Source organism: Perna viridis, chromosome 10 (genome assembly GCF_037379345.1).
Source record: "Perna viridis isolate PV_CMFRI_1.1 ecotype Kerala chromosome 10, ASM3737934v1, whole genome shotgun sequence".
NCBI lineage: Eukaryota > Metazoa > Mollusca > Bivalvia > Mytilida > Mytilidae > Perna > Perna viridis.
This window is the reverse complement of record NC_142454.1, coordinates 33,183,556-33,209,267: the sequence shown is the minus strand read 5'-3', so window position 1 is coordinate 33,209,267 and position 25,712 is coordinate 33,183,556. Positions and strand designations below refer to the sequence as shown.

At 33.8% G+C, this 25,712-nt stretch overlaps 2 protein-coding genes across 2 annotated transcripts; one reads left to right on the top strand and one right to left on the bottom strand.

Annotated features, from left to right (window-relative positions):
- LOC148605480 (scavenger receptor cysteine-rich type 1 protein M160-like) lies at window positions 1-17,964 on the top strand. The gene is made up of 20 exons (XM_088547590.1): window positions 1-27; window positions 286-366; window positions 1,417-1,491; window positions 3,636-3,704; window positions 3,943-4,093; window positions 4,573-4,753; window positions 5,068-5,246; window positions 8,314-8,553; window positions 10,809-10,977; window positions 11,250-11,377; window positions 11,681-11,837; window positions 12,248-12,357; window positions 13,002-13,185; window positions 13,776-13,954; window positions 14,207-14,446; window positions 15,283-15,448; window positions 16,511-16,638; window positions 16,994-17,150; window positions 17,556-17,658; window positions 17,902-17,964. The coding sequence occupies exons 1-19, from the start codon at window positions 1-3 to the stop codon at window positions 17,650-17,652; spliced, it is 2,718 nt and encodes a 905-aa protein (XP_088403716.1). The 3' UTR covers window positions 17,653-17,658; window positions 17,902-17,964.
- A 202-nt stretch (window positions 17,965-18,166) lies between these two features.
- Window positions 18,167-25,610, bottom strand: LOC148605479 (uncharacterized). Its single transcript, XM_088548951.1, has 9 exons — window positions 25,586-25,610; window positions 24,269-24,657; window positions 24,039-24,106; window positions 23,303-23,374; window positions 22,393-22,845; window positions 20,691-20,907; window positions 19,752-19,838; window positions 19,315-19,392; window positions 18,167-18,874 (listed from the first exon to the last, which is right to left on the bottom strand). Exons 1-9 carry the CDS (start codon window positions 25,593-25,595, stop codon window positions 18,599-18,601), a joined length of 1,650 nt encoding a protein of 549 aa, XP_088405077.1. The 5' UTR covers window positions 25,596-25,610; the 3' UTR covers window positions 18,167-18,598.
- Between the last annotated feature and the right edge of the window lie 102 nt (window positions 25,611-25,712).

Here is a 25,712-nt window from a genome sequence, read left to right as displayed (position 1 = left end):
ATGGTTGTAAAACAGAATTGTACTATAGTACTCACATTTGATAATTTTCTCATTCCTCTTCTATTCTTTTCAAAGGGTGTCTTAATAAATGTTTTACCTAATTATGCTAGTATGCCTTATATTCTTACTTCAGTTGAGTAATAAAAATTACTCCAAATCTGAAGTTAAATTAATGATTTTTGTCACGTGACCGGGTCTTTCTTTTACTTATTGGAATATTTAACGAATTGATTTACTAGCACTAAAATCATTGAATGTTATTTTTCTCTGTTCGTTTCAATATAGGCTTATCAATCAACACTGCTTTTAAAGAGGACAAGGAAAACTATACAGGCAAAGAAAAGACTTCCAGAAGTCGGCGAGCTGGTAAGGATTTATTTTTCTGAAATTATTTAACAGATATTTCATATTTTTGTAATATTCGTTACAACCAGGGGCGGATCCAGGATCTGAGTATTGGGGAGAGGGCGTTAATTGAAACAAATGCAGTGCAAAGCAAAGCAAAACATATTATTGGGTGAAACTTGTGGTAATTTTTTTTACCGATTTAGGGGGGGGGCGTACGCCCGGTACGCCAGTCCTTGGATCCGCTCATGACAACGATTGTATGTCAGAAGAATCATTGGAGCGAAAATCAAAAGAGTTTATCCCAAGAATACTGACTAGACAGGGACAGTAGATACACACAACTACGAACATGAAATAACCAAAATAGCACGTATAAAGAACCAAAAATAAATGAACAAACCGGCCTCCACTAAAACCTGGGAACATGGACCAGGTGCACCTGTAGGGTAAGTGTCGTCTACTTTTCTAGAAACACCCGTAAAATAACACTTGATAAGTATATGAGCGTATTAAATGGTTCTCATGACAACTCTTAAATTTTTGTTTGTTTGTTTGTTTGTCTTAATAAAGACCAAAAAATAGAATATTTATTGACACCGACGTCGAGTAGAAACTATTTGTTGTTGATTTCGAAAATAGTATTGTCTGAATATAGCTGAAATATTGCTGCTCGGACGTTAAACCCCAACAAACAAACAAACAAACAAACGAAGAGAGTATTGAGTTTTCATTTACACTGTTTAACTAATACATCACTTAAAAAAGTTACTTTCTTCATGGTAAAAAAACTCTTTGCAAACATCTCCAAACTTAATTGAGACAGGGTCGTTACATTGTAGCTGCTTTGATTAAGAAAATTAATATGATGAGTCTTTTGTCACTCTGATGACACTCTGGTGACAGATTTTGTTCTTCTGATGATTATATAACAATAATCTTTTTAGCTTAGTACACATTTATATACAGTTCATTTTCATTAATTATTGTTTTTGGATTTTGCGTTCCCATTTAAACATTCTTAATTTAGTTAGTCGTTATTTCATTTTCCTCCGCCTCACTTTGTATCAGTTGGACCTAGATATTATAGCTGTTCAAACATTATTGACTCAGTGTTCACAAACCACCCAGTGTGCAATAGACGAGGTAAGATTTAAATGTACTTAAAAAAATGTTTAGCATCGCTTAGTATGCTATTTATCTTACAAAAGAGAATAAATTAAAATAAGACATATTTTTGCTATTAACATAATGACAGCTTATAATGGGTAAAACCCTTTCCACGTGTTGTTGTAGGGAAACGGTTCATTTCTCAACGATTTCATACCATACTTTTTTGTTAGGTCGAATTTTTCATTTCATAATGTCGTAATATAAATGGTTTCAATTAACCTCTGTAAATGTAATTCGTTCCTAGTAAACTTACTTTGCGACAATAAAATCCACGATTGACACCTACAAATCTGCAGAAAAAAAAACATGACAATTATATGATAACTACCAATTTTGTTCACCAATGTTATGCCTAGTAGCATTCCTACGAGGTTCTAATCAATAAAACAGGAGTATTTTAGTCATGCATAATATTTGCCGTACTATATACACATAAAATACAAGGCTAAAGTGAGTTAATTGTTGTATCAGTTTTGGCCACACGAAAAAGAGTATCGCCGGAACCTGCGACCAAATCTGTTTTTGACACATCATCATCAGTAGCCATTGAAAAGAAACAAGAGAGATGGAAGTTACCATGCATACGGATGCAGGGTAGCAGGAGTACAACATTGTTTTAGTTAACTTTATTTTGATTTTTTAAATGTTGTAGAAGATAATTTCTGTGCTATCATCTTTTGGTCTCCCTACCAAGGACGATGATTGTGATTTACCGTCTATATAATGGATTCCTAAACTCCACAAGAATCCATACAAACAACGTTTCATAGATGGATCTGCAAAATGTACCAACAAATCTCTTTCAAAACTTTTAACATCTATACTCACAACTGTCAAAGAGGGTCTGCAGTCCTACCGCAACACTTGTTACTCCCGTAGTGGTATTAATTCAATGTGGATCCTGAAAAATTCGAAAGATCTTTTGGAGACAATCAGTTCAAGACTATTATCTGAATATAATAGCATTAAAACCTATAATTTTTTTACACTGTATACTTCTATTCCCCATACTCAGTTAAAATCCCGACTTAAAAACATTATACATCGTTGTTTTTCCAAAAAGGCACACCTGGATACAAATATATAGTTCTTGGTAGAGATTCCTCATACTATGTAAGAAATAATTCCAAATCATCTTTCAAATATACAGAAGAAGATGGTTACAAATAGTTACAAAATGCTGGAATTTTTAATCGACAACATATTTCTCCAGTGTGGTGGACGTTTTTTTTTTTTCAACAAACGGTCGGCATTCCAATGGGAATAAATTGTGCTCCTTTACTTGCTGACCTATTCCGTCACTCTTATGAGGCTAACTTTATAGCTGAATTGATTAGAAAGAAAAAAATATCGTTTGGCTAGATCCTTTAATCTGAGTTTCCACTATATAGATGACGTATTACCTATAAACAATCCAAATTTCGGGGATTTGATACATCGCATCTACCTCAAAGAACTTGAGATAAAGGATACTACATCCACTGTGAAGTCAGCCTCATATCTTGACCTACACTTAGAAATCGATGGTAAAGGAAAACTATTGACCAAACTTTACGACAAACGTGATGACTTTTCATTCAAAATTGTCAATTGTCCTTTCATCTGTGGCAACATCCCTTCAGCACCTGCGTATGGAGTGTTCATATCACAACTCATACGTAATGCCAGAGCTTGCCGAAACTACTGAGACTTTTTGTATCGCGCTAGAACTCTGACAAATAGGCTCATGAACTCGTGGATCGTTTTGGTGTATCCATCTGCACCATGAAAACTGATTTATATAACGGATCATAGTTTTCCTTTCCTCGTTTGTCTATTCCGGCACTTTTTATGAGCAACTCTGCGGGTGTTTCTAGAAATGCAGAGGACGCTTACCCTACCGGTGCACCTGCTCCATGCTCCCAGTTTTTAGTGGAGTCCGAGTTGCTCATTTGCTTTTGTTACTTTGTATGTATGATTTTAATTACTTGATGTTCTTTATTGTGTATGTCTGTTTTCTATGTCTGGTCTTGGTCCCTGAATTGCATTCTTTTGATTACCACTATAACCTTGGTTCCCTTGATTACTCTTTCTAATGTGTGTTCTTAATTGTAAGTGATTTGTGGTTTTCGTTCCAGTTTTGCCATGAGGCTGCTGTCCCGGGAAGTCATCCACTAAAATTCAATTTAGGCTGTGAAAAACTAACGGTAAGTTTAGATCATATGTGGATAGCAAAGTTCATCATTGATGTAAAGGGGAACGTAGTGTGATCAGTTCCCGGTGTCATAAAAAATTACAAATTTCGACCAATGAGATCACTTGCAATTGAAGACGATAAAATTCTCAGTTTGATATTTTTTATTAAACCCTGGCCTGTATTTTGTATGGTATTTCAAGCAGTGTATCTGTACAGAAGTTGTTTTTGTTATTATTTACTTTTTTTAGGTTTGCGCTGGTTTTGAACAAGGAGTTATCATTGGTAAAAGACATGAAAATACAAAGGAGATAGATGGTGAAAGGAGAAGACAAGTTGGTTCTAATTGTAACAGATGTTGTTCCAGTAATCTATGTAACAGTAATTTGTGCAACCCAGATAGTGAGTAGTGGTAGATCCAACTTATTTCATCATACAGTCTCAACGCGTAAATCTCAGTCTTATGTCTCGTATTGGAAAAATTGCAAGCCGAAAATATGTAGTCAAAATGGTTCTCCATGTCACAATTTGCAATTGTATATAAAACTGACGGAAATCGTAAGGGTTGTTACTGTAATTTAGCTGTTTGTTTTGTCTATGAAGTCACTTTTGTTTTATATTTGTTGCGCTTGAAATACTTTGGTTTTAGTCTGTTTAGTCATTTTGCTATTTATATTCAAGTGTAAATAACAACGACTCTTTCAAATGTTGAAAAAAGCAATCCCTATAGTTTGAAATCTCGAAAACATTAGAGTGTAACTTACAAATAAACTAGCCCCAAAAACTTGCAGACTTGTTACAAAGTTTTTAATTATTAACATTACAATCAGGAAATATTTTCATCAAATAGTAGGTCGCCTGTGAACATAAATTTCATGCAGGTTCTGTCGTTCTCCCTACTGTCTCTGGTACAAATAGCCATTATGTTAGACTAAATGGAGGTGCGAATGCCTATATGGGGAGAGTTGAGGTGTTCCATGGTACGTCTTGGGGGTCCATCTGTGATGATGGATGGAGTGGAAAAAATGCAGGGGTAATTTGCGGAATGTTGGGATATAACAGGTAGATAGATAGCTGGTCTAATACTTAAACCCAATTCGATATTGATATAAAAGTGTCCTTCAAGAACTAGGTATTATTATAAGCTGCGTTTATTGTGCCCTTTAACATCACAGCTCACTTCAGCGTTTTATACTAGTTATATCTCCCATTTATTTCTACATACATGAATAAAATCATATCGAAGAGATTATTGCGATCGCATTAGAAACTTAATTGATTTATACTTAAAATCCTGTAATATTACGTTTTGTTTTCTTTATCACTGGGTTTATGATGTTGCTTGTAGGAAAACAATCAATTTTATTTTGTTATAGGTACGGAGCTGTTGGCTTATCTGGTGGTACTTTTGGCGGTGCACCATCGTCTGTACACATTTGGATGGACAATGTCAACTGTACAGGTTACGAAAACAATATCGACGAATGTCGTTTTAATGGGTGGGGCATCCATGATTGTTCCCATGGTGAAGATGCAGGGGTACAATGCCCTTCAGGTATCCCCATATTAAAGACTAACGTTTTAAGTTGCATTTTTCTCTTTCATCTTTAGTAATGTATCAGTTATCATTTCAAAATGTGGTTACAATAATAGTTTTTCGACTTCTATATTTTTATAGTACTGAATCTATCAATTATTAATCTAAAGGCTTTAACAGCAGACAGCAGATCGGACACTCTGTTGTCTTGTAAGAATGTGGTGTCCCCTGATGGGAATCTTAGCACACTCAAATCTGGTATGGAAAGTGCCCCGACCAATTCAACTAAAAGTACCCAATTACACGTTCAGTCTGCAAATTTCAAAATTATCAAACCAGACTCCATCACTTTAAATGATATATTTGACTACAACGATGACGAACCACATTGTACCATATCAAAATATGGTATTAAAAATTGCAAAACATGCAACATTCATGTAACTGACTCTTACTTCTCCAGTTCCCTTACAAACAAAACCTTCCATACAAGAAGTCACAATGACTTAAGTTGCAAATCAACAAACTTAATATATGGATTAGAATGCGACTTATGTGGTTTATTATATGTCGGAGAAACGCAAGAACGATTAAACAAAAGAATGTGCTGTCATCGTTTGGGAATTAACACCGCCACATTCCACAAAAGTTTATGAACACTTTAATCAGCAAGATCATTCAATCCTCTCTATTAAAGTTCGTATTTTAGAAAATATTTACCATCCTACGAACAAGTAGGTTCTGAGTAAAAACTATCGTAGGGAAAGAGAGAAGTACTGGATACGCAGACCTTACGGATGCAATGACAACATCAAAAGTATAGGAAACCTTTCAAGCCAATATAACAATAGCATAAAATGTGATGAATTTATTTGACAAAAATCCAAGACGGGAAAGGAGTCATGGCCATCGCCACTATACGTCACCTGTTACATGATGTCTCCATAGATGGTCTCCTTACTTTCATACGAAAACCTCTAGGACTTCATCACATTAGAACCAAACTTTATTCTGTACCTCTCACTCTACTACAATGCCTTTACAAAACAAGTCTTGACAATCCCGTTTCTGACCCCACCTGATCATTATACAGACTTGTAGCCATCATTTGGGATATTGGTTTCCACAGACTCTTTAAACCAGTTTGTGTGAAAAGTCAAGATGAAGAAAAACGATTATTTCTTCCACTACCGTTTGTCAACAAAGGTATAGATACAATTAATTTGGCTAACATCCTCCATCACAAAAACCCTACCAACAAAATTCCTCCGTATTTCAAAGACAAATCCATACCAATTATTTCATATTCCTACACCCATTGCATCCAAAATGTTTAATTAAGATAGGCTATTACAGACTCTTCTTGCAAACACTCTCCATTCAAATATGGTCTTTCTGGTCACTTCGTTACGGGAAATTTAACCATCATCGAAAACGAATCTCTGCGTAATATCCTTTCTAAAGGTCCCAAGTACCGTGAACCACGCTCCATAAATTGGAATTATAACTTTAAAGTTCTTATGGATGCCGTCGAGGATTATGCAAGAAAATTGATAAAACGAGAACAAGACATTGATTCTCTGTCAGAGTGATTAAAAGCCGTAAGGTCTTTAATTTTGAAACGAATGAAAGTCTTAAGTAGGTAGGTAAGTGCAAAGGCTACATCGGTTTTCAAAGACCCCGATGTAGCAAAAACATTGTCTACTATACATGAAAAGTTTGTTGTCGTACCAGCAGACAAAGCCCAAAACAACATTGTTTTTGTCTGCAAAACGTTTTACATCCAATGTTTATTATCAGAGGTAGACATAGAAAATAATAGCAGTGATAAGACCTGTACTGCTACCACACTCTCCAAAGAAGAGATTGTGGAAAACCATAAATCTGTGCTATCATCTTTTGGTCTCTCTACCAAGGACGATGATTGTGAATTACCCTCTATGCACTGGATTCCTAAACTCCACAAGAATCCATACAAACAACGTTTACCTGGATCTGCAAAATGTACCACCAAACCTCTTTCAGCACTTAAAACCTCTATACTCACAACTGTCAAAGAGGGTCTGCAGTCCTACCACAACACTTGTTACTCCCGTAGTGGTATTAATTCAATGTGGATCCTGAAAAATTCGAAAGATCTTTTGGAGACAATCAGTTCAAGACTATTATCTGAATATAATAGCATTAAAACCTACATTTTTGCAACACTGTATACTTCTATTCCCCATACTTAGTGAAAATCCCGACTTAAAACATTATCCATCGTTGTTTTTAAAAAAAATGGTACACTTAGATACAAATATATGGTTCTTGATAGAGATTCCTCATACCATGTAAGAAATAATTCCAAATCATTTTCCAAATATACAGAAGAAGATGTTTACAAAATGCTGGAATTTTTAATCGACAACATATTTGTCCAGTGTGGTGGACGTGTTTTTCAACAAACGGTCGGCATTTCAATCCTCTACTTTCTGACCTATTCCTTCACTCTTATGGGGCTGACTTTATAGCTGATCTGATCCGAAAGAAAAAATATCGTTTGGCTAGATCCTTTAATCTCAGTTTCCGCTATATAGATGACGTATTGAAAAACTATTGACCAAACTTTATGTCAAACGTGATGACTTTTCATTCAAAATTGTCAATTTTCCTTTCATCTGTGGCAACATCCCTTCAGCACCTGCGTATGGAGTGTTCATATCACTACTCATACGTTATGCCAGAGCTTGCCGAAACTACTGATACTTTTTGTATCGCGCTAGAACTCTGACAAATAGGCTTCTGGAACAGGGTTATATTGCTACAAGATTGAAGTCATCACTACAGACGTTTTATGGTCGTCATCTTGAACTCGTGGATCGTTATGGTGTATCCATCTGCACCATGAAAACTGATTTATTCATGTGCACATGTATTTAAAAAAAATTAATAATAACACACTTTGGACTTAGCATGAAGCAATTTGCTATCCGTAAAATATTATTTTAAAAGTTCGTTAGATAAACAAATACAATTAAATTTCCTTTTTTTTCGTATGTGTTTTATTTCCCCTATCCAATGCATACATTTTCTCTTGAAACAGCAAGCCCTGAAGATAATGTCATATTCCTGCTAGACATAAATGGTGACGGTTTGATTTATAGAATGGACCTTTACACTCAGAGCTATGTCAGAATACCGATAAATAATTTGTATACACCAACTGCTTTTGACTACAATCCTGTGGAGGGACGTATATATTTTGTCGACCCGAGACTGAAACAGTTGGCCAGTATGCATTTCTCTGGCATTGACATTTTAGAACTCAAACAACTTGATTCAAGTAAGTTAGCAGCATGATGCAAATGAATTAAAAGCATGATACAAGTAAGTTAATAGGAAGATATAAGTAAATTAACAGAATGATACAAAATGTTAACAACATGATACAAGTAAATTAAAGCTGCATTAGCTGCCAAATTCGTTTGTTTTTGATTCTACTGAATTTTGCTGTATCAATGAAATAAGTTTGTACTAATCAATTGGAGCAATAAATGTCGATAACACCTGCATAATATTGTGAAAACAACGTTTTTTTTATCAGAGAAGATCGATAGCTCTAATATAATTATTTTTCGCCATTACTTCCAAAGATTGCCGACAGGACATACACCTGGCTTAAAAATACTTTAATCTTGGTAAAAAATAACAATAACGGAAAAACAGGTTAGCGCGTGTCTTGTTTTCATTTCATTTCATCTATTTCTTGATTAGTTTTCAAATAAATAGTGACCATATTTGAGTCACATTATGTCACAATACATAAATTGTAAAAGGATCCTTGTGTTATATTTGATTTTTTTCTTTTACGGCTTGAGTCCGTGGGTCTTCCTTACCGTTGAATACCCACTTTGCAAACAGATTTGTAATTGAAAAAGTGATCCTTACAGCACATGTGCGGATTAAGGTCACCAGATCATTTTTCTTGCAAGACAATGAAATAAAGACACCTTTTTCATGTATTTAATCCATTTCTATTTCTGGATATCAAATCAATTTATACAGGAAAAGTACAATTAAGTAAAAATAATTCAAAGTTAAGGTATATTTCAACAGAAACAAAAAATTACGAAAATGACAGCTAATACAGCTTTAACAGCATGATACATGTAAATTAACAGCCTTATACAAGTAATTTATCTGCATTATACAAGTAATTTATCTGCATGATACAAATACGTTAACAGCATGATACAAGTAAGTTAATAGCAGGATACATATAGTTAACAGTATGACACAAGTAAGTTAAAAGCATGATACAATTAGATTAAGAGCATGACACAAGTAAGTGAACAGCATGATTCAAAAAGTTAACAGCGTGATACAAGTAAATTAACAACTTGGTCCAAGTAAGTGAACGGCGTGATACAAATAGTTAAAAGCAAGATACAAGTAAATGAACAGCAAAAACAAATAAATTAACAGCATAATACATGTATATTATCAGCATGATACTAGTAAGTTAACAGCAAGATAAGTAAGCTTAGACAATCAAATAGGTTTGATAGCACCATTATGTAATTTGCTTAAAGCTATACAGATACTTTTAAACACAACCGCCTACTGTCACGTAAAGAAGTAGATATATATAACTGTAGCACAACCTGAATTTTAATCATGTTAATAGTCACACAATCAAGTAGAATAAATGATCGTAAACATATCGACAATAGATATCACGTACGCAGAAAAAATTGAAATACACATGTTTATCATAGGTTTTTCATATGTTAAGGACCGCCATGGAAAAGATATGAAAAACATGTTTCTGACTACCAAATTATTTCATGGAAAACAATTAAATAAAAATCATAGGGTGTTTATATATTTTTAAAAGGAATTCACGTATAAAGAGTATGGAAGAAACCTAGTTCCCTTCATTACTGTTTTGTGTGATTTTCGTTAACACATGCGTTCATTCATTTTTAATAGCAAAAAATATATTTTTACCATACTTATCCTAAACATACGTTAACATATGTTTTAAAGCATATGAAAACATATGTTGCGATTTTTCATATGTATTACAATTTGGTCTTGAACGGAGTAAACAACATTTTCGTTACTTTTTATTGAAATTGTTGAAAAGGTAACTTTAATTTGGTTCCCGTCGATACGTTAGAAATAATTTAAAGCAATGGTACAATTAACAATTTGATGGAAGCACATCAAACTTGAAACATAAATTGTAACAAATATTGAATTATTGAGGTAAAAAAATTGAATATGTTTGATCGATTATTTGACATGACGATCGTTGATTTTGAGTCCAAAGTCGCAAAGTAATTGTTGTGATGAGTTCACATTAAGGAGCAGTCAGTCCATAAGGATTACGTCGTGTCTTCTTTTCTACTTTATTTTGGTCTTCTTATATTAGGAGATAAGAGTGTCAAATCATATGGTAGAGGTTATAATAACAACAAATAACCAAACAAGTTTGGTTTGCGAAGCTATTGATAGGCATTTTGCATAAAAGATACTGATAAGTCTTTTTTTTTTATCCTGCTCATAGTTTACAGTTTTCATTTCCATCGACAGATGCTGATCTGGAAAACATTGAGGTTGATCCACTGAATAGAAAATTGTTCTATGCTGACACAGGGAACAATCTTATTGGCACTATCAACTTAGACGGCTCTGATTATCAAGCAATAGTAACGAGTGGACTGGATGAACCAAGAGATGTTGTGGCTGACCCAAGAAACCGGTTAAATATGTTCCGTCAAGTTTATCTTCTATTTGTTTTAAAGCATATATATATTTTGTTCCTGCTTTTTGAAGTCTGGAAATGTTCAAAAATGCATGATAAATACAATTGCAGTTACAAAAGCCTTATATTTAACAGATACACGTTCCCGCAAATACACGTGTATCTTAAAGGATATCATTAGGCAAGAATCTACAATAACTATGGGTAAAAAGTAAAAACGAAATCGATTATCTTTTGTAAAAACTGTATTCGTGTTTTTTATTGAACAGTATCGTTTATTGGACGGATTGGGGCACATCTCCAAAAATTGAAAAGGCAAGCTACGATGGATCTGGACGAACGGCCATAGTAACAACAGATTTGAAATGGCCTAATAGTATGTCCATCGACTTCGATGGTAAGTGATGCGCGCATAACAATACATGTGATAAAGCTAGTTTTCCTTTTTATTTCCACTTCCATACAACTTTTCAAGTAAGCAAGTTTGCATATTGCCATGCCCAATATCATTGCCCTTTCCTGTCATGTTACCTCTTTGAAAAGTTGACACTGTTATTTGTCGACTTTTAGCTGTTCTACATTAGCACCCCGATTTCATGTTTCACCTTAACTTTGCCCCGGTTCGAAGATTTTCCTTTTTCAAATCAATCAGGCAGTGTTGTTCTAAATGATATTGCTTTGAAAATCTTATTTTTCTTAGAAAACCAGCTATACTTCTGTGATGCTGGAACCGACAAAATTGAAGTCATCAACTTAAATGGTGGTAACAGAAGAACCGTGTACTCAGAAACCGGAACACACTTCTACACTTTGTCAGTGTTCCAACAATACATATATTACTCAGACTGGACAGAACAGTGCGTTTATTTAATAGTCTGAAATCTTTTTTGTTCATAAAAACATTGACAATTTTGAAAACAACATATATCGCTTTTGATTGAACGGGGAAAGTCACAATCTCTACGCATTCACGATTAAGAAGGTCGTAAGGCTGAAAATGTGAGCCTGCCTTGCTTTGTTTTATTATGTTGTATTTGTATTTAGTTCCTTTTTACCTTTTAAATGTTGCTCTGTTTGAAATAACCTCAATGCCCGTGGAGTACACTTGAAAATAACAGACTATGTAATGTGAATCACGTGATTGAGGTTATTTATTCATAGGCCGAAAAAAATAAAACAATCATTCTTTATATAGAAACTTTTCATAGAGATAATAGATAAGTTAATCTTATTTGAAATGTCCTCATGATTTATCTACATGATGCAGCTCAGTTATGAGAATAAAGAAGGATGGTTCTGAAAGAACACATATTGGTCCAGAAACGTTTAGAAGAATATCTGATATAAGGGTCCATAAGTATGGTTATGGACTACCTGGTAAGAATGTACTAATCATGACCAAGGTTTTTTTTTATTTTGTCAAGGACTAGCTACAAAAATGTTTAAATCCTATGGCGTATTATTACCTTTCTGGTTTACCTTCTGACCATTACGACCAAAGGCGTGTTGGCAGCAATCTAGTTTCGCCATTTTTTCCTTTTTTTTTTGGCCATATTATTTAGCTTGTTGTTTTTTTAAATTATATTTACTTGAAGATAAATAAAAGACACTATGTTTACATGTAGTATTTAAAGATTATATGTCTTGTATGGAATACTCATTCAGTTACATTTTGTATTGAAACACTTGTTTCATGTTTTTGCTAAAGGTACACTACACAATGTATTGCATTCCTTATAGGTTATTTATTGGCTGTTTCGTGAAAACAGTTTCGTTGACTACAACAAGCAATTACATTTGTATATCATTACAAAAAGTAGTAATGTGAATTGCTGTGAGGTTTTTATATTTCCGAAAATACAACAAGGATGTAATAGCAATTTCATATATTTTGATATGAATTATGTTATTTTTCAAAGTATATAAAAAATATGATAGTATTTTGTTCTTAAATGACAACATGGAAACAACTTATGAAGGCAATTGTTTCTGAATTTACAGTAATATTTTTATATATTAAGGGGTAGTTACTCCTTCACCAATCATTGTGGATGAGAGTCACATGTTTGTGCGATTAGTTGGAAAGAGTGCTCACAACGAGGGAACCGTACAGGTCTTTGTCAATGGTGCCTGGGGAACCATTTGCGATGATTCATGGGGAAATGTTGACGCAGGGGTCATATGTCACATGCTTGGATTTGGAAGGTAATTAGAATGAAGTAAAGTATACAATCTATTATGTATAAGAGAAAGGCATCACATGCAAAACATAATGGACCAGAACGAAGTATGTGTCATGTGACTGCTGATTTACCAATTATGATGCGATAGCGTGCAAATGATATTTAATCACCTTTGGTTTTTATTAACGCTGAAATGGACGAGGAGGGTTTAGCGCACTGTAAAATCTTGATTTAACCCACTATTTTGTTATAAACCCCTGTACAAAATTGTGACCAATGCGATAGCAGCTGCTCCAGTGGTGTAATATCTATTTTGCCAGAATATTTTGGACTTGATGCGATTATGGATTGGATTAGTGTTCGGTTATTTTGTTGTTACCCTTATTTATATATAAATATATTTATATGTATAAAGCGAACTAATCTCCGTTACTTGGTCGTTGTACAAATAAGATTCCTAAAAAGCATTTGCGATTTGTTTTTCCTTTTTTTTTTTTTTTTTTTTGATTTGGTTAAATTATGGTGATGGAAACGACAATGATGAGGATGACGACGATGATGGTTATGATTATGATGTTGTGCATCAACCTTTCTGTATCTTATTGTTCACAGAGAACATGCAGTCGCAGTATCAGGTGCTCGGTACGGAACATCACATCTTACGCCGATCTTTATGGACGATGTTGCTTGTTCTGGCTCAGAAACACATATAGCTCAGTGTCAGCTCCCTCAGGGGTGGTCTGTACATGATTGTAAACATGATGAAGATGCTGGTGTGCAATGTCAATACAGTATGTAATAAGTATTTTTGCCCGTGTTTTAGTTAGTCAATTCATTAACAAAGAGAATTACAAGTTAGTACATGGAGAATATATTGAGAAGTTTATTTCTAATCACAAACACTCGCGCATAATAGGAAAATGTTGAAGCAATAATTCCAAGACCAAACATCGTACAAATTTATGGTTTATCTTTCTGGTATTTTTACTTTGTCTTACATAAGCCGGCATGAAATCATGTATTTTGCTTTAATTTTTTACCAGACCCCTCAACAATACGTAGATCACTCCTAACATGTGATACAAACAACGCAGAATTGTACAGAATTGATCTTGAAACTGGAAGTTACTCCGCAATACCAAATGCTAAAGTTTCAAACCCTGTGGCTTTGGACTATGAGAGTGTAGCGAAAAAGATCTACTACTCTGATGTTAGGCTACACCAGATAAGGAGTACTAATATAGATGGTACTGGAATGAATGTGATTAAACAGCTAAATCAAGGTATGATATGTAGTTTTCATTGATGATAAAATAATCTATTTCTTCTTTTTTTTTGTTATTTTTTTTTTCTTTTGTGATTTTCAATATGTTTTACATCGTAGGTAACAGTATCATTTCAGCACATTAAGAATAGGTCGAGTAAAGGTAGGGTAGCATCATGTGCTTTTTTCAGAAACACCGGACGATGTTGCCCACAATGTCACGTCTGTGGTAGACGAACATGGAAAGGAAAACCGACATGGTTTTGATGGGACTTTTGTGACTCGTGTCGGGGACTGCATTGTTGTTGCTATGCCAATACCAGACTTGACTCATTTGCAATTTTATGGATGTCCCTGGCAGATTAGAACATACTTACCCTTCCACAGCATCTGGTCCATCCCGTTTTGTTTTGTTTATTCGGTACGCTACATTGTGTAATAAAGATTGTCTCTCTTTCTTATTTCCACGTTCATGACATGTACTTCGATTTTGACGTATTTGAATTGTCCAATTGTTTTAAAAAGCTTTTTTGGTTTATTTTTTTTTTGTCGATATATTCCTATGGTGCAGATGTATACACCATACAAAAGAATTATTCACACGTGCAGCGGCGTTAACTCTACAACGAATATACTGTCGTTTACTTGAAATAACGTAAAGTGTGATTTTGCTTCTGTTGTTTTCTGTTCAGTATACATAGCATTACCATCTTTCTCCCTCCCACCTACCAAACCACTTGAGGAGGTTTTTTCGTAAATCTGCAGGGAATAAATGTTACATTCAGATCTTATACCAATTTTTGTTTTAAATATTGTATTTACTTTTTGTTATTTTTTTATAACTGTATACTTCAGGTGTCGTTGATGGTATTGCCATCGATGAAACCAACAGACTGCTGTTCTACACTGACTATGCAAATGAACTTGTAGCCTACATGAATCTGGATGGTACTAATGAACATAATGTAACTACGAAACTCCTTAATAATCCACGTGGGATAGCTCTGGATACTTCAAATAGGTAGAAGTTCAATTTGTTTTTAGTTTGTTGGCTTTAAGAGTAATCAAGGGAACCAAGATTCTAGCGGAAATCAAAAGAATGTAATCCTGGGATAATGACAAGACAAGGAAACAGACACAAAGAACACAGAACATAAAATAACCAAAATAATACATACGAAGTAACAAAAGTAAATGAGAAATTTGGACTCCACCAAAACCTGGGAGCATAGACCAGGTGCATGATGACGACTGAAAAACTTCTGTAGTGATCACCTTAATTTTGTAGCAACATAACCCTTTTCCAGAAGCCTAATTGTAAAAAGTCTAGTGCGATACAAAAAGTCTCGTAATTACGGCAAGCTATGGCATAACTTATGAGTTTTGTTATGAAAACTCTATACGCAGGTGCTGAAGTTATGTTGCCACAGATAAAAGGAAAGTTGACAATTAAACATGAAAAGTCATCGCGTTTGTCGTATAGGCCTACAAGTGTAGGTCAAGATATGAGGGCTGATTTCAGTGTCTTTAGTTGCAAGGTCTTTGTGGTAGAAGCGATGTATAAAATTCCCGAAACTAGGATTGTTTAACGATAATACGTCTTCTTAATAGCAAAAACTGAGATTAAAGTATCTAGCTAAATGAAGCTCCTCCTTTTGGATCTGATCAGCTATTAAAACAGCCTCAAAAGTGCGAAGGAATATGTCAGCATGTAGAGAAGCACAATTTAAAACATCAAATTAAAAGTGCACTCTTTCAGCTTTCCTCAGGATCACATTTGTTGAGTTTGCTTTTTTTCCTGATTTCTTCTTCATTCTATGACATAAGAAAGTTGAACTCTCATTTATTTGCTACTTAGATTTACTTAATTAAAGCTCATGAGCACCTTTCATTGTTAATCGCAAATCAATTAATGAATAAAACGCAGAATTATTCATTTTAGTTTAAAAAAAAAAGAAGGTACAATTCTATCCTCGACAGTCTTAGCTATTTTTTAGCGTTTTATTAGTCATAATCTCTAACAGAACATATTGTTATCCGTAATATCTGTCAATTAAAACTAATTCCTTTCATGTTTCAAAAGACTTGTATATTGGACTGACTGGGGAACTCCAGCAAAGATTGAAAAGGCCAACTATGACGGAACAAATCGTCAGGCAATTGTTACTAATGATATATCTCTGCCTAATGCTATAGTATTGGACCCAACAAGTAAGATATATTGAAACAGTGAATAATGCAATTACCGAATAGCAAATACCATGTAGATCTGCCCTTCGTCTTTTCTTTTTTTTTATATAAAATGTTCCGTTACATGAATTGGACCCACACCTTTCCAAAAAAGGTAGGCATAATTGTTGTAATATGCTTAAATATTTTGTATAATCATATCAAATATCTTTGCGATTTGAGGTTAAATGTTGATGTCAGTTTTGTGCAAAAGGTCTATCAAGTTAGGCCTTAAATAGAATAATATACGAATATACAATTTCTTCATGTGCCACAAATTCACTTTTTTACCAAATCAACCCCCATCATTCAATGTTTTTCCTTATACCGCAACCAGCTGGTAAACTTATTTTTGCTGATGCTGGAACAAACAAAATAGAATCAATAAACACAGATGGAACCGGAAGACAGGTCATTTTTACTGACGCTGGTGCACATTTCTTTGGACTTGATGTAGATACTTCATACATCTATTTCTCAGATTGGGCTAAAGAGTGAGTTTTCCTTTTCTGTAGAATTAACCTTTTGTCATTCCAGTAACTGTTGCTGTCTCTTCATGGCATGGATTGAAAAGGAAAACGTTTCACGCCAGGAATAACAAAAGAAATCATGTTATAATTGCAAAACACCATAACGTTTGGGACAATACATAAAAAAATCATTTTTTAAATAGTGACAGCACATCGCAGTTGATGCATTTCGCCTGCTTAAATAGATCGGATCTTATACAAAATCCAATTATTTGCCCTTTTTTAAAATAAAAGTAATAGCTTCTTAAACATTAAAAGTTGTATTGACCATTTATTTGTTTTCTTTTTTGTAGTTTTGAATTTAGATCGAAAATATCATTGTTCTAAAATTTGTAAATATTACTATTACACAAAACTTTTATTTTGAAGGGATGTTCTTCGAATTAATAAAGACGGCACACACGAAATAAACATCGGTCCTCCAGCATTCGGTAAAATGAATGCCATTAAAATAATACAAGGTTGAATAAAGGTAAGATAATTTGCAATCGGTTATAACCATCTAAGATATATCTCTTTTCCGTTTACTCTCTTATTTCAGTCTTTGTGATAAGATTGAAAGTCAAAAATAGGAAATATAAGCAAAAACATTAAAAGACGAGAACATATGCATATTTCATATGAAACTGAAAGTGTACTTTCCTAATGTACCTGTTTAAATAATATTTATTTGTTAGATTTTTTAAAGATTTTAATGTTTTTCTTATCTTTTTAGATGGTGTTTCGGTCGTTGGTGTTTCATTTTTACGATAAAGTATTCGATCAAGCCAAAAAATAATATTTGTGTTATGCCATATTAGACAAGATCTGAAATTTCTATATGTTTACCTCTCCATATGATATTACAGTTTAAACATTTTTAGTATGTTGGTTTATGTACAAAGTTGTAAATTGACAACTGAATAATGAAAGTCTAACGTTTCAATGCATATAAAAGCCTTATAGTATCACTAAATGCTGTTTGACAACTAAACAAACTATAAAAAGTAAATGTACCTTTTATATATTCATACATTTTCAATGCATTTACCATGAATATAGAAGCACTAATTGGCTCAACTTACAAGCTCGTATATCTCATTGAGCTTGTATATTGAAATAATAGGTTCAACTTATAAGCTCTGATATCTAACCAAAAAAATATCAAAAACACATTCAAAATAATAAGCACCACATTCTTGACATTCTATTATACATGCATGCAATAAACAGGATATCGGTATAAGGAACTTTCCCTATCACATTCAATTTTATTACTTTGACCCATAAACAGCCTGGGACATGGTCTCTGATGGATAATGGTGCATCGGTGTTGTTTTGCATCTGATGGTAACGAAAATGACATTCAATATAAAACATAATAGTCTGAAACATGAAAATGTTTAGTTTATGTAGTCCATCACAAAAGGTCATCAACGTTGTTTCCTAATTGGTTGCACAACACTCTTTACCATTACTGGTCCATTTTTGTGTAACCGAAGAGTGGGCCACACAACGTAATCTACTTTGTCCCCTGAGATAGTAAACTCCTTCATGAGGTCTTTGTCAAATGGAGAATCGTGAGGAAAGTCGAAATCGAATGTAAGTGGAGGATCTTGAATTTGCGCAAGCCAGCATAACGACAAGCATTCGTCAACGAATTCTTTCATACATTTTGTTGAATTGTTTTCTGTCTGATTTGTATAAAGCTGTATAAATAAATAGTAAAAATGGTTGAGATTCATACAAACTGAATATGCATTCAACGTAAAGCAGCACATGAAGGACATCAAAGTTTCGTCCAACCTACTCTAAAGCAGTAAGAATAAGATGTTTCCAAATATACATACACTAAGGATAATTATGTCAAAAAATGACATTAGTGTGTTGATGTGGTTGGGTTATGTTGAACTCATGTTTTTTCTTCTTTTCAATATGGAAAATCTGTATAAAGTTTATTCGCAAAAATGTGATAAATCCTTTTGGTACACACTATGAATTGATTCACGCAATAAACAAACTACATTAAATGGAATACGACCGATTGAGATGTTTTCTCTATTAACTCTTAAAAAATTAACCTTCGACCTTTTATTTCGTAGAAGAAAAACTACTAGAAATGTCTATCTTCGCTGAAAAATAATCTTACCTGAATCAAAGACGGGACTACTCGTTCCCCGTGTGATTTCCTTATATTTCTGATGGCTGATCTGTCAATAGTGCATTCCTGTAAGATAACCATTTTCTTTTTGTATACGTCAAATTATTTCTTTGTGATTACGAACCTGTATTTGTATTACAATATCCTTTACAACTGGGGACTATTTTTGTTGTTATCACTTGGTGCACTTTTACTGCTTTGGTTTCGTCCTCTGTGTCTGCTATCGGGATCTGCAACTTATCATTCTAGTTTGAAGATTATTTATTTTATTTTTGAAACATTTTTTCTTATTAATTTCTGTTTATCAAATAATTGACGATTCATGTTTTTTTTCTTTTTTTTTTTGTCTTCCATGCGATTTCCTGTTCATAAAAGAAATCCCATTAGTACTGGACTTGATTTTATTACGATTTTAGATTTCTTACCTCATTTTCTTGTGAACTGAGCATCAGTTTAGCAGTAATGCTTCTTTCTTGGTCTTCCGATGTATTTGCACAGAATTTTTGTACTTTCTGTATTAATATAGTTACCAAGTTTACATGCATGTGTTTTAATTACGTTATGGTTTCAGAAATATAATTCATATTAATTAACTACAAATTCTTGCAGCCCTAACATTGTATTATTTGAAAAAAAATGAACAAAAGATTAGCCATCAACCATATTTTTTAAGTAGTACCCCAGCTAAGAATCATGCAAAATGTGATTCATGGGTGAAAAGCCTACATACACGTATTTTTATTTTTGATATTTTATTTGCATGGTCATAATTTACAGGAATTAACATTCGATTTGTTCATATAACCCATGTTCTTAGGAGATAAAATTTATATAGAATGCACTGTACATTTCAAAATTAAGAGAGATAACTCTGTAAATGACACTCAAATACAATAGAATCTATTGTGAATATTGATTATATCCTAAGAGCAAACAGATTGGAATTAATAATTACACATATATACCCATCAAACAATTTTATCAACAAAATAAAAATTATGATGCTTTTTGGGTGGGTGTATCACATTTTTCAGATTTTGCATGATTCTTATTAAGACAGCTACTTAACTCATACAAAAAAGAAGCTTACTTAATAATTCTGGTCTTCTTACTTTTTTAATGTAGTTTCTTCAATTTTTCATATATGTTGAATGTTTAACAAACAGTTAAATTGCAACGTAATATTTAGCATAAACTTTGTCGCTTTTACACTGATAAAGCTTGCTTTGTATGCATAATCACATTTGCAGTAAAACTTACTTGAAAGTTATTTCTCAATTAATTTTCAAGACTTTTATAAATCTAAGTGCAACATCTTTCTAAATGAAGCTAACCATCTGTCTATAAAATTTAGATAAAAATACCTCGAAGATAGAGAGTATCTCTAATGCTGCCATCCTCTCTTTTTCATTGTCATCTTCAACATTCTCGTACGAATCATTCAATTCGTCAAAAACATCGGTCCATAGATTGTCATACAGTTGTTGAAACCTCTCTACCAATTTGAGAGGTCGGTTCGGGTCTCCTAAATCTGTCAATGATGGGTCTCCGTCAAGTTTGCTCGCTGACATCACACTTAACCTAACATTTTGACGAAGTTTTAGGTTTAATTGGTTTTTAAGACAAAAATAACATTTAAATAAACATGAGAAATCATAAAATGCTGATTCCATTCTAGTGAAAAACCATAAATGTTTACATTATCTAAGAAATATACCGTTATTTTTTGTTTGGTTGTGGTGTTACGTCCTGTGACGGATATTTTATGCATGTCAGGAGGGAACTTTTAGAAGACAGAGAACTTCTTACTGAAATGAGATTTGAGATTAAATCAAAGAGTAATCAAGGAAATCAAGATTCTAGCGGAAGTCAAAAGAATGTAATCCAAGGACAAAGACCGGACATAGAAAACAGACACAAACAAAAAAGAACATAAAACAACCAAAATAATACACACAAAGTAACAAAAGTAAAAGATCAACTCGGACTTCACTAAAAACTGGGAGCATGGACCAGGTGCACAGGCAGTGTAAGCGTCCTTTGCTTTTTTTCTAGAAACAACCACTGAGTTGCTCATAAAATGTCAAGTCCAGGGTAGACGAAAGAGAAAGGAAAACTATGACACGTTGAACCAATCAGTCTTCATGGTGCAGATAGATACATCGTAACAATCTACGAGTTCATGATGACGACCATAAAACTTTTGTAGTGTTGACTTGAATGTTGTGCCAACATAACCCTGCTCCTGAAGCCTAGTTAAATTATAAGAAGTCTAGCGCGATACAAAAATCTGCGTAGTTACCACAAGCGCTGGCAAAACGTATGAGTTGTGATATGCAAACTCCATATGCAGGTGATAGTGCTGAAGGGGTGTACTAAGGATGTTATCACGTAGTATTAGAAAAAATTGAAGTCTTGGTTACATGAAGAATAGATATGTGTGCCTTGGTGGTTTTAAACCAAGACTTGTGGAACTGGATTGCATATGCATTAGAGTTATATGGTCTAAATGAACTCTTAGGTTTCCGCAACAGCTTGCCGAAACTACGCGGACTTTTTGTACAGAGCTAGACTTCTTTCATTAGGCATTTGCAACATGATTATATAGCTACAAAGTTATCAAAGTCGTCACTACATTTTTAAGTTGTTATCGTGAACTCGTGGATCGTTATGGTATCCATCTGCACCGTGAGAACCAATTTGTTAGTCGTGTCATACTTTTCCTCTCCTCTTCATCAGTCTTACCCAGACGTGACATTTTATTAGGAACTCGGTGGGTGTTTCTAGAAAAGCAGAAAACGCGTACCCAACCGGTGCATCTAGTTGATGTTCCCGGCTTTATGTGGCGTCCGGATTGCTCATTTACTTTCGTTTCTATGCATATTTTTTGTTATTTCATGTTCTTCGTTTTGTGTTTCTTTTTTCTTTGTCTAGTCGTTATCCTTGGATTATGTTCTTTTGGATTATCGTTCGAATTCTGGTTTCCTTGATTTCCTAACAACAAAACTTTAGGATTAGGATGCGTGTAAAAAACTACTAGTAATATGAAGTTGTTAATAGACAAACCTATTTCGGAGTTCATCAATTTCAGTACTCTTCTTCCCCAGTTTTGATTTCAGTTCATCAATTTCAGTATCTTTCTTTCCCAGTTTTGATTTCATCTCATCAGTTGCTCTAATTTTGTCTGCTAAATGCTCTCTGCCCGCGATTACATCCTTACTCAAAATTTCAAGTTCCTCATTTTTGGTCTGTATGTCGGTTTCCTTCTTTTTCAAGGTATTCTCTATCTCTGTCAGTTTTGTTTGAAAGATACTGATCTCATTACTGAATTTCATGCTTTGTTGTTGAAGTTGCTCTTTTTCCAATGTAGCCTCCTCTAATTTGCTTTCAGATTTCCTGAGCTTTTCAGTAATATCAGTTGATAGTTTTGTCTGCTTGTCCTTTTCCTTCGCAAACTTTTCATTTTCAGTTTTCAATCGGCTTTGTTCTTTTTTCAATTCCTCATTTTCTGCTTGAATCCTGTGAAGACAAAAAAAAACAAAACTTTATTTACTTTCGCCATTCCGGGAACTCGCCTACTTCAAAGGTTCTTCTACTTTAATATTTCGGTGATGTTTTGGTTTTATCGAGTGGTTGATCTCTGGTCAACAATATCATATAGTTTGAAAACAATTGGTATGAGAGAAGACTTTTGTTGATTATAAGGGGGATGCAAAATGTATTTTATACATAGTATACTACAAAGAAATATCAGTAATATTCATAAACTTCTTGTTAATACAATAAAATATGTAACAATAAAACGGAATAATATATTTTTATGTGGCATAGAGGCAACAAGACATTCTATCAAATTGTTTTCATGTAAACATATAAAATTCACATTCAAATGTGAATTTCTCGTCGTATAAAATAGATAAAACAAAAAAAAGCTTAATTGCGTATGCATTTTTTTTTCAAAAAAGTGTCCACTTACTTCTCCAATGTCCCCTGTAGATCGTCGATGTTTGTCTTTTCGGCATTTTCTAAATCAGTTTCGTGATGTACTCTGGAATGTATTGATAGAGATCGGATGTTTTATGTGTAAGGTATAAAAACACAAATAAGGAAATCGTTTTCCAAAAACAGTGATGCAGTATATATTTGTAGCTGATTGCAATCCTATGTTTAGTTTACAACAATTTTAATTGTCAACTTCACAAAAGGGATAGGACACAAGTTTTACCAACTTGTGAAGTCTTCTCCCAACAATATACAATACATAAATTAGAACATTGAGGGCATGCATTAAATCATTTTGAATATCAAAAAAGACAATTTTGAATTAGATTTTTACAGGACAATGAAGAAAAAAAGAAATGAAAAACAACAGTACAATGGAAAATAAAAAGAAAAACACCAGTACAATGAAATCCGTGTTTCCGAGTTTGGGAAAAACTTTATTTTGAAAGAGTAATGCAGGGAACCAAGGTTATAGCAGTAATCAAAAGAATGTAATCCAGGGACAAAGATGGAAAACAGACATACTCAACAAAGAACATAAAGTAACTAAAATCATACAAAGTAACAAAAGCAAATGAGCAACTCGGACTCCACTAAAAGCTGGGAGCATGGACCAGGTGTACCGGTAGGGTGACCAATTAAGACTATGCAGACAAAACAAATAATATCTAATTACAAATTTTAAAATATAATAGAGTGTCCGTACGTACATTGAGTGTCTTCTTTTTTTTCTCTTCTTCTCACTGCCCGTTGGTGTCTGTACTGGGCCTGTCAATCCCTGTAGGAAAAGAAACAAGAATGAGAGTAACCTTGTCATTTCAGTCAAGTAACCATGTCATTTCAGTCAAGTCAGAACAATTTTCATATAAAGGAAAACAATAACGAATTCTTATAAAGCAATTAAAATACGTTAAATCTGGCAATTCGCTGTAATGCTTACCTCTATAATTTCTTGCAGATCCTTAAAATTTGTTTTCACATCTAAATTTTGCAATATTTTTTTGTTGTACGAATTGATCGAAATTACAAGGTTGGTTAAGGCCTTGTGATTTACACTTTGGTATCCCTCGGGAAGATCGACATTCCGCTCTTCGTATTGAGTTTTTCCTTTTGTTTTTTTGGATGGCGTATTAGCGGGAGATTCACTCTTAGTTTTGGAAGATTTAGCTGCCACTTCTTGTGAACTTGGAACCGTGTCCATTTCGTGATCTCCACTCTCATTGAAGCCATGGCTTTCTTCTTTTTTCGCTGCAATTCTTGAGGACTGTCTTGTGCCAGTAGGAGTTTTAGCTTGACTCTTCTGAGGGGACTTTCCTTGTTTGCCCATTCCTAAAAAAAAGCTTTACCTTAATTTTTGTCTTTTCACAAGACTTTGGTCATTTGTTGTTCGATGAAATGAAGGAAGGGCCATACAAGATTTTTGCACATTTGCTAAAAGGTGCATACAAGCCTGACAAAAACTTGTAACATAAATTAGGATGAAGGACAGTGGCGGATCAAGAAATTCTAAAGGGGCACCGACTGTCCTAAAGGTTGGGGGCGTTCCAGCGATTTCCAGATTTGTCTAAAAATCAACCAATCTTTATCAACATTCGCCTATAATACAGGGTATAGAGGCATTTTTTTTTTTTTTTTTTTTTTTTTTTTTTTTTTTTTTTTAGCTTCGGTGATAACTTGATGGTGATGATGGACAGATTATGTAGTTTCCGTCTGCGTACCGGTTAATTCTCTGTTATTAGACTTGGTCTGAATAAAGACCTTAATATAAATGAACATGTCATCATTGATAAACTAGCATTTATGGTATTCAAGTTATGCCGTTGTGTACAGTTGCGTCTAGAACTTTTACTTTTCAAGGAAATGCAGCTGGTCTGAAACCATCAAGTTAAGCTTTGATCGTGCAGAATGCACACACCTACCTTCGTATGCAACGGATACTTTCGTTTTCCCAATTTCAAATTAAACTTCCTTGATTGTTCACAACCGGTGTACAGGTTCGCGGTTAATTAAATATTCAAATATTTAAGTTCAAATAGTATCAAACCTGTCTCCTGTTTTACTGCTTTAAAAACTGGGAAAATCAGCTAGTTTCACCTGTATGTATTTCGATTGAAATTGGCTGGTATATTATTCTTAACTTCCAAAATGAAATATGTAGTCCGTCATAGCCAAACTAAACTAGACAATAAGATACATGTATACCCGTACGTAACATATACATATATGTACGTTGTAGTCCTGCATATCATAATCATACCTTGTTTCATTATTTTTTTTTTAAATGTTGGTACTTTGTACTTTTTTACTAAAAAGTCATGTTTACAAACGGCTTAAGCACAGCCTCCGAGTGAGCTATTTATATGGTTAGAATGGATATATAGCCC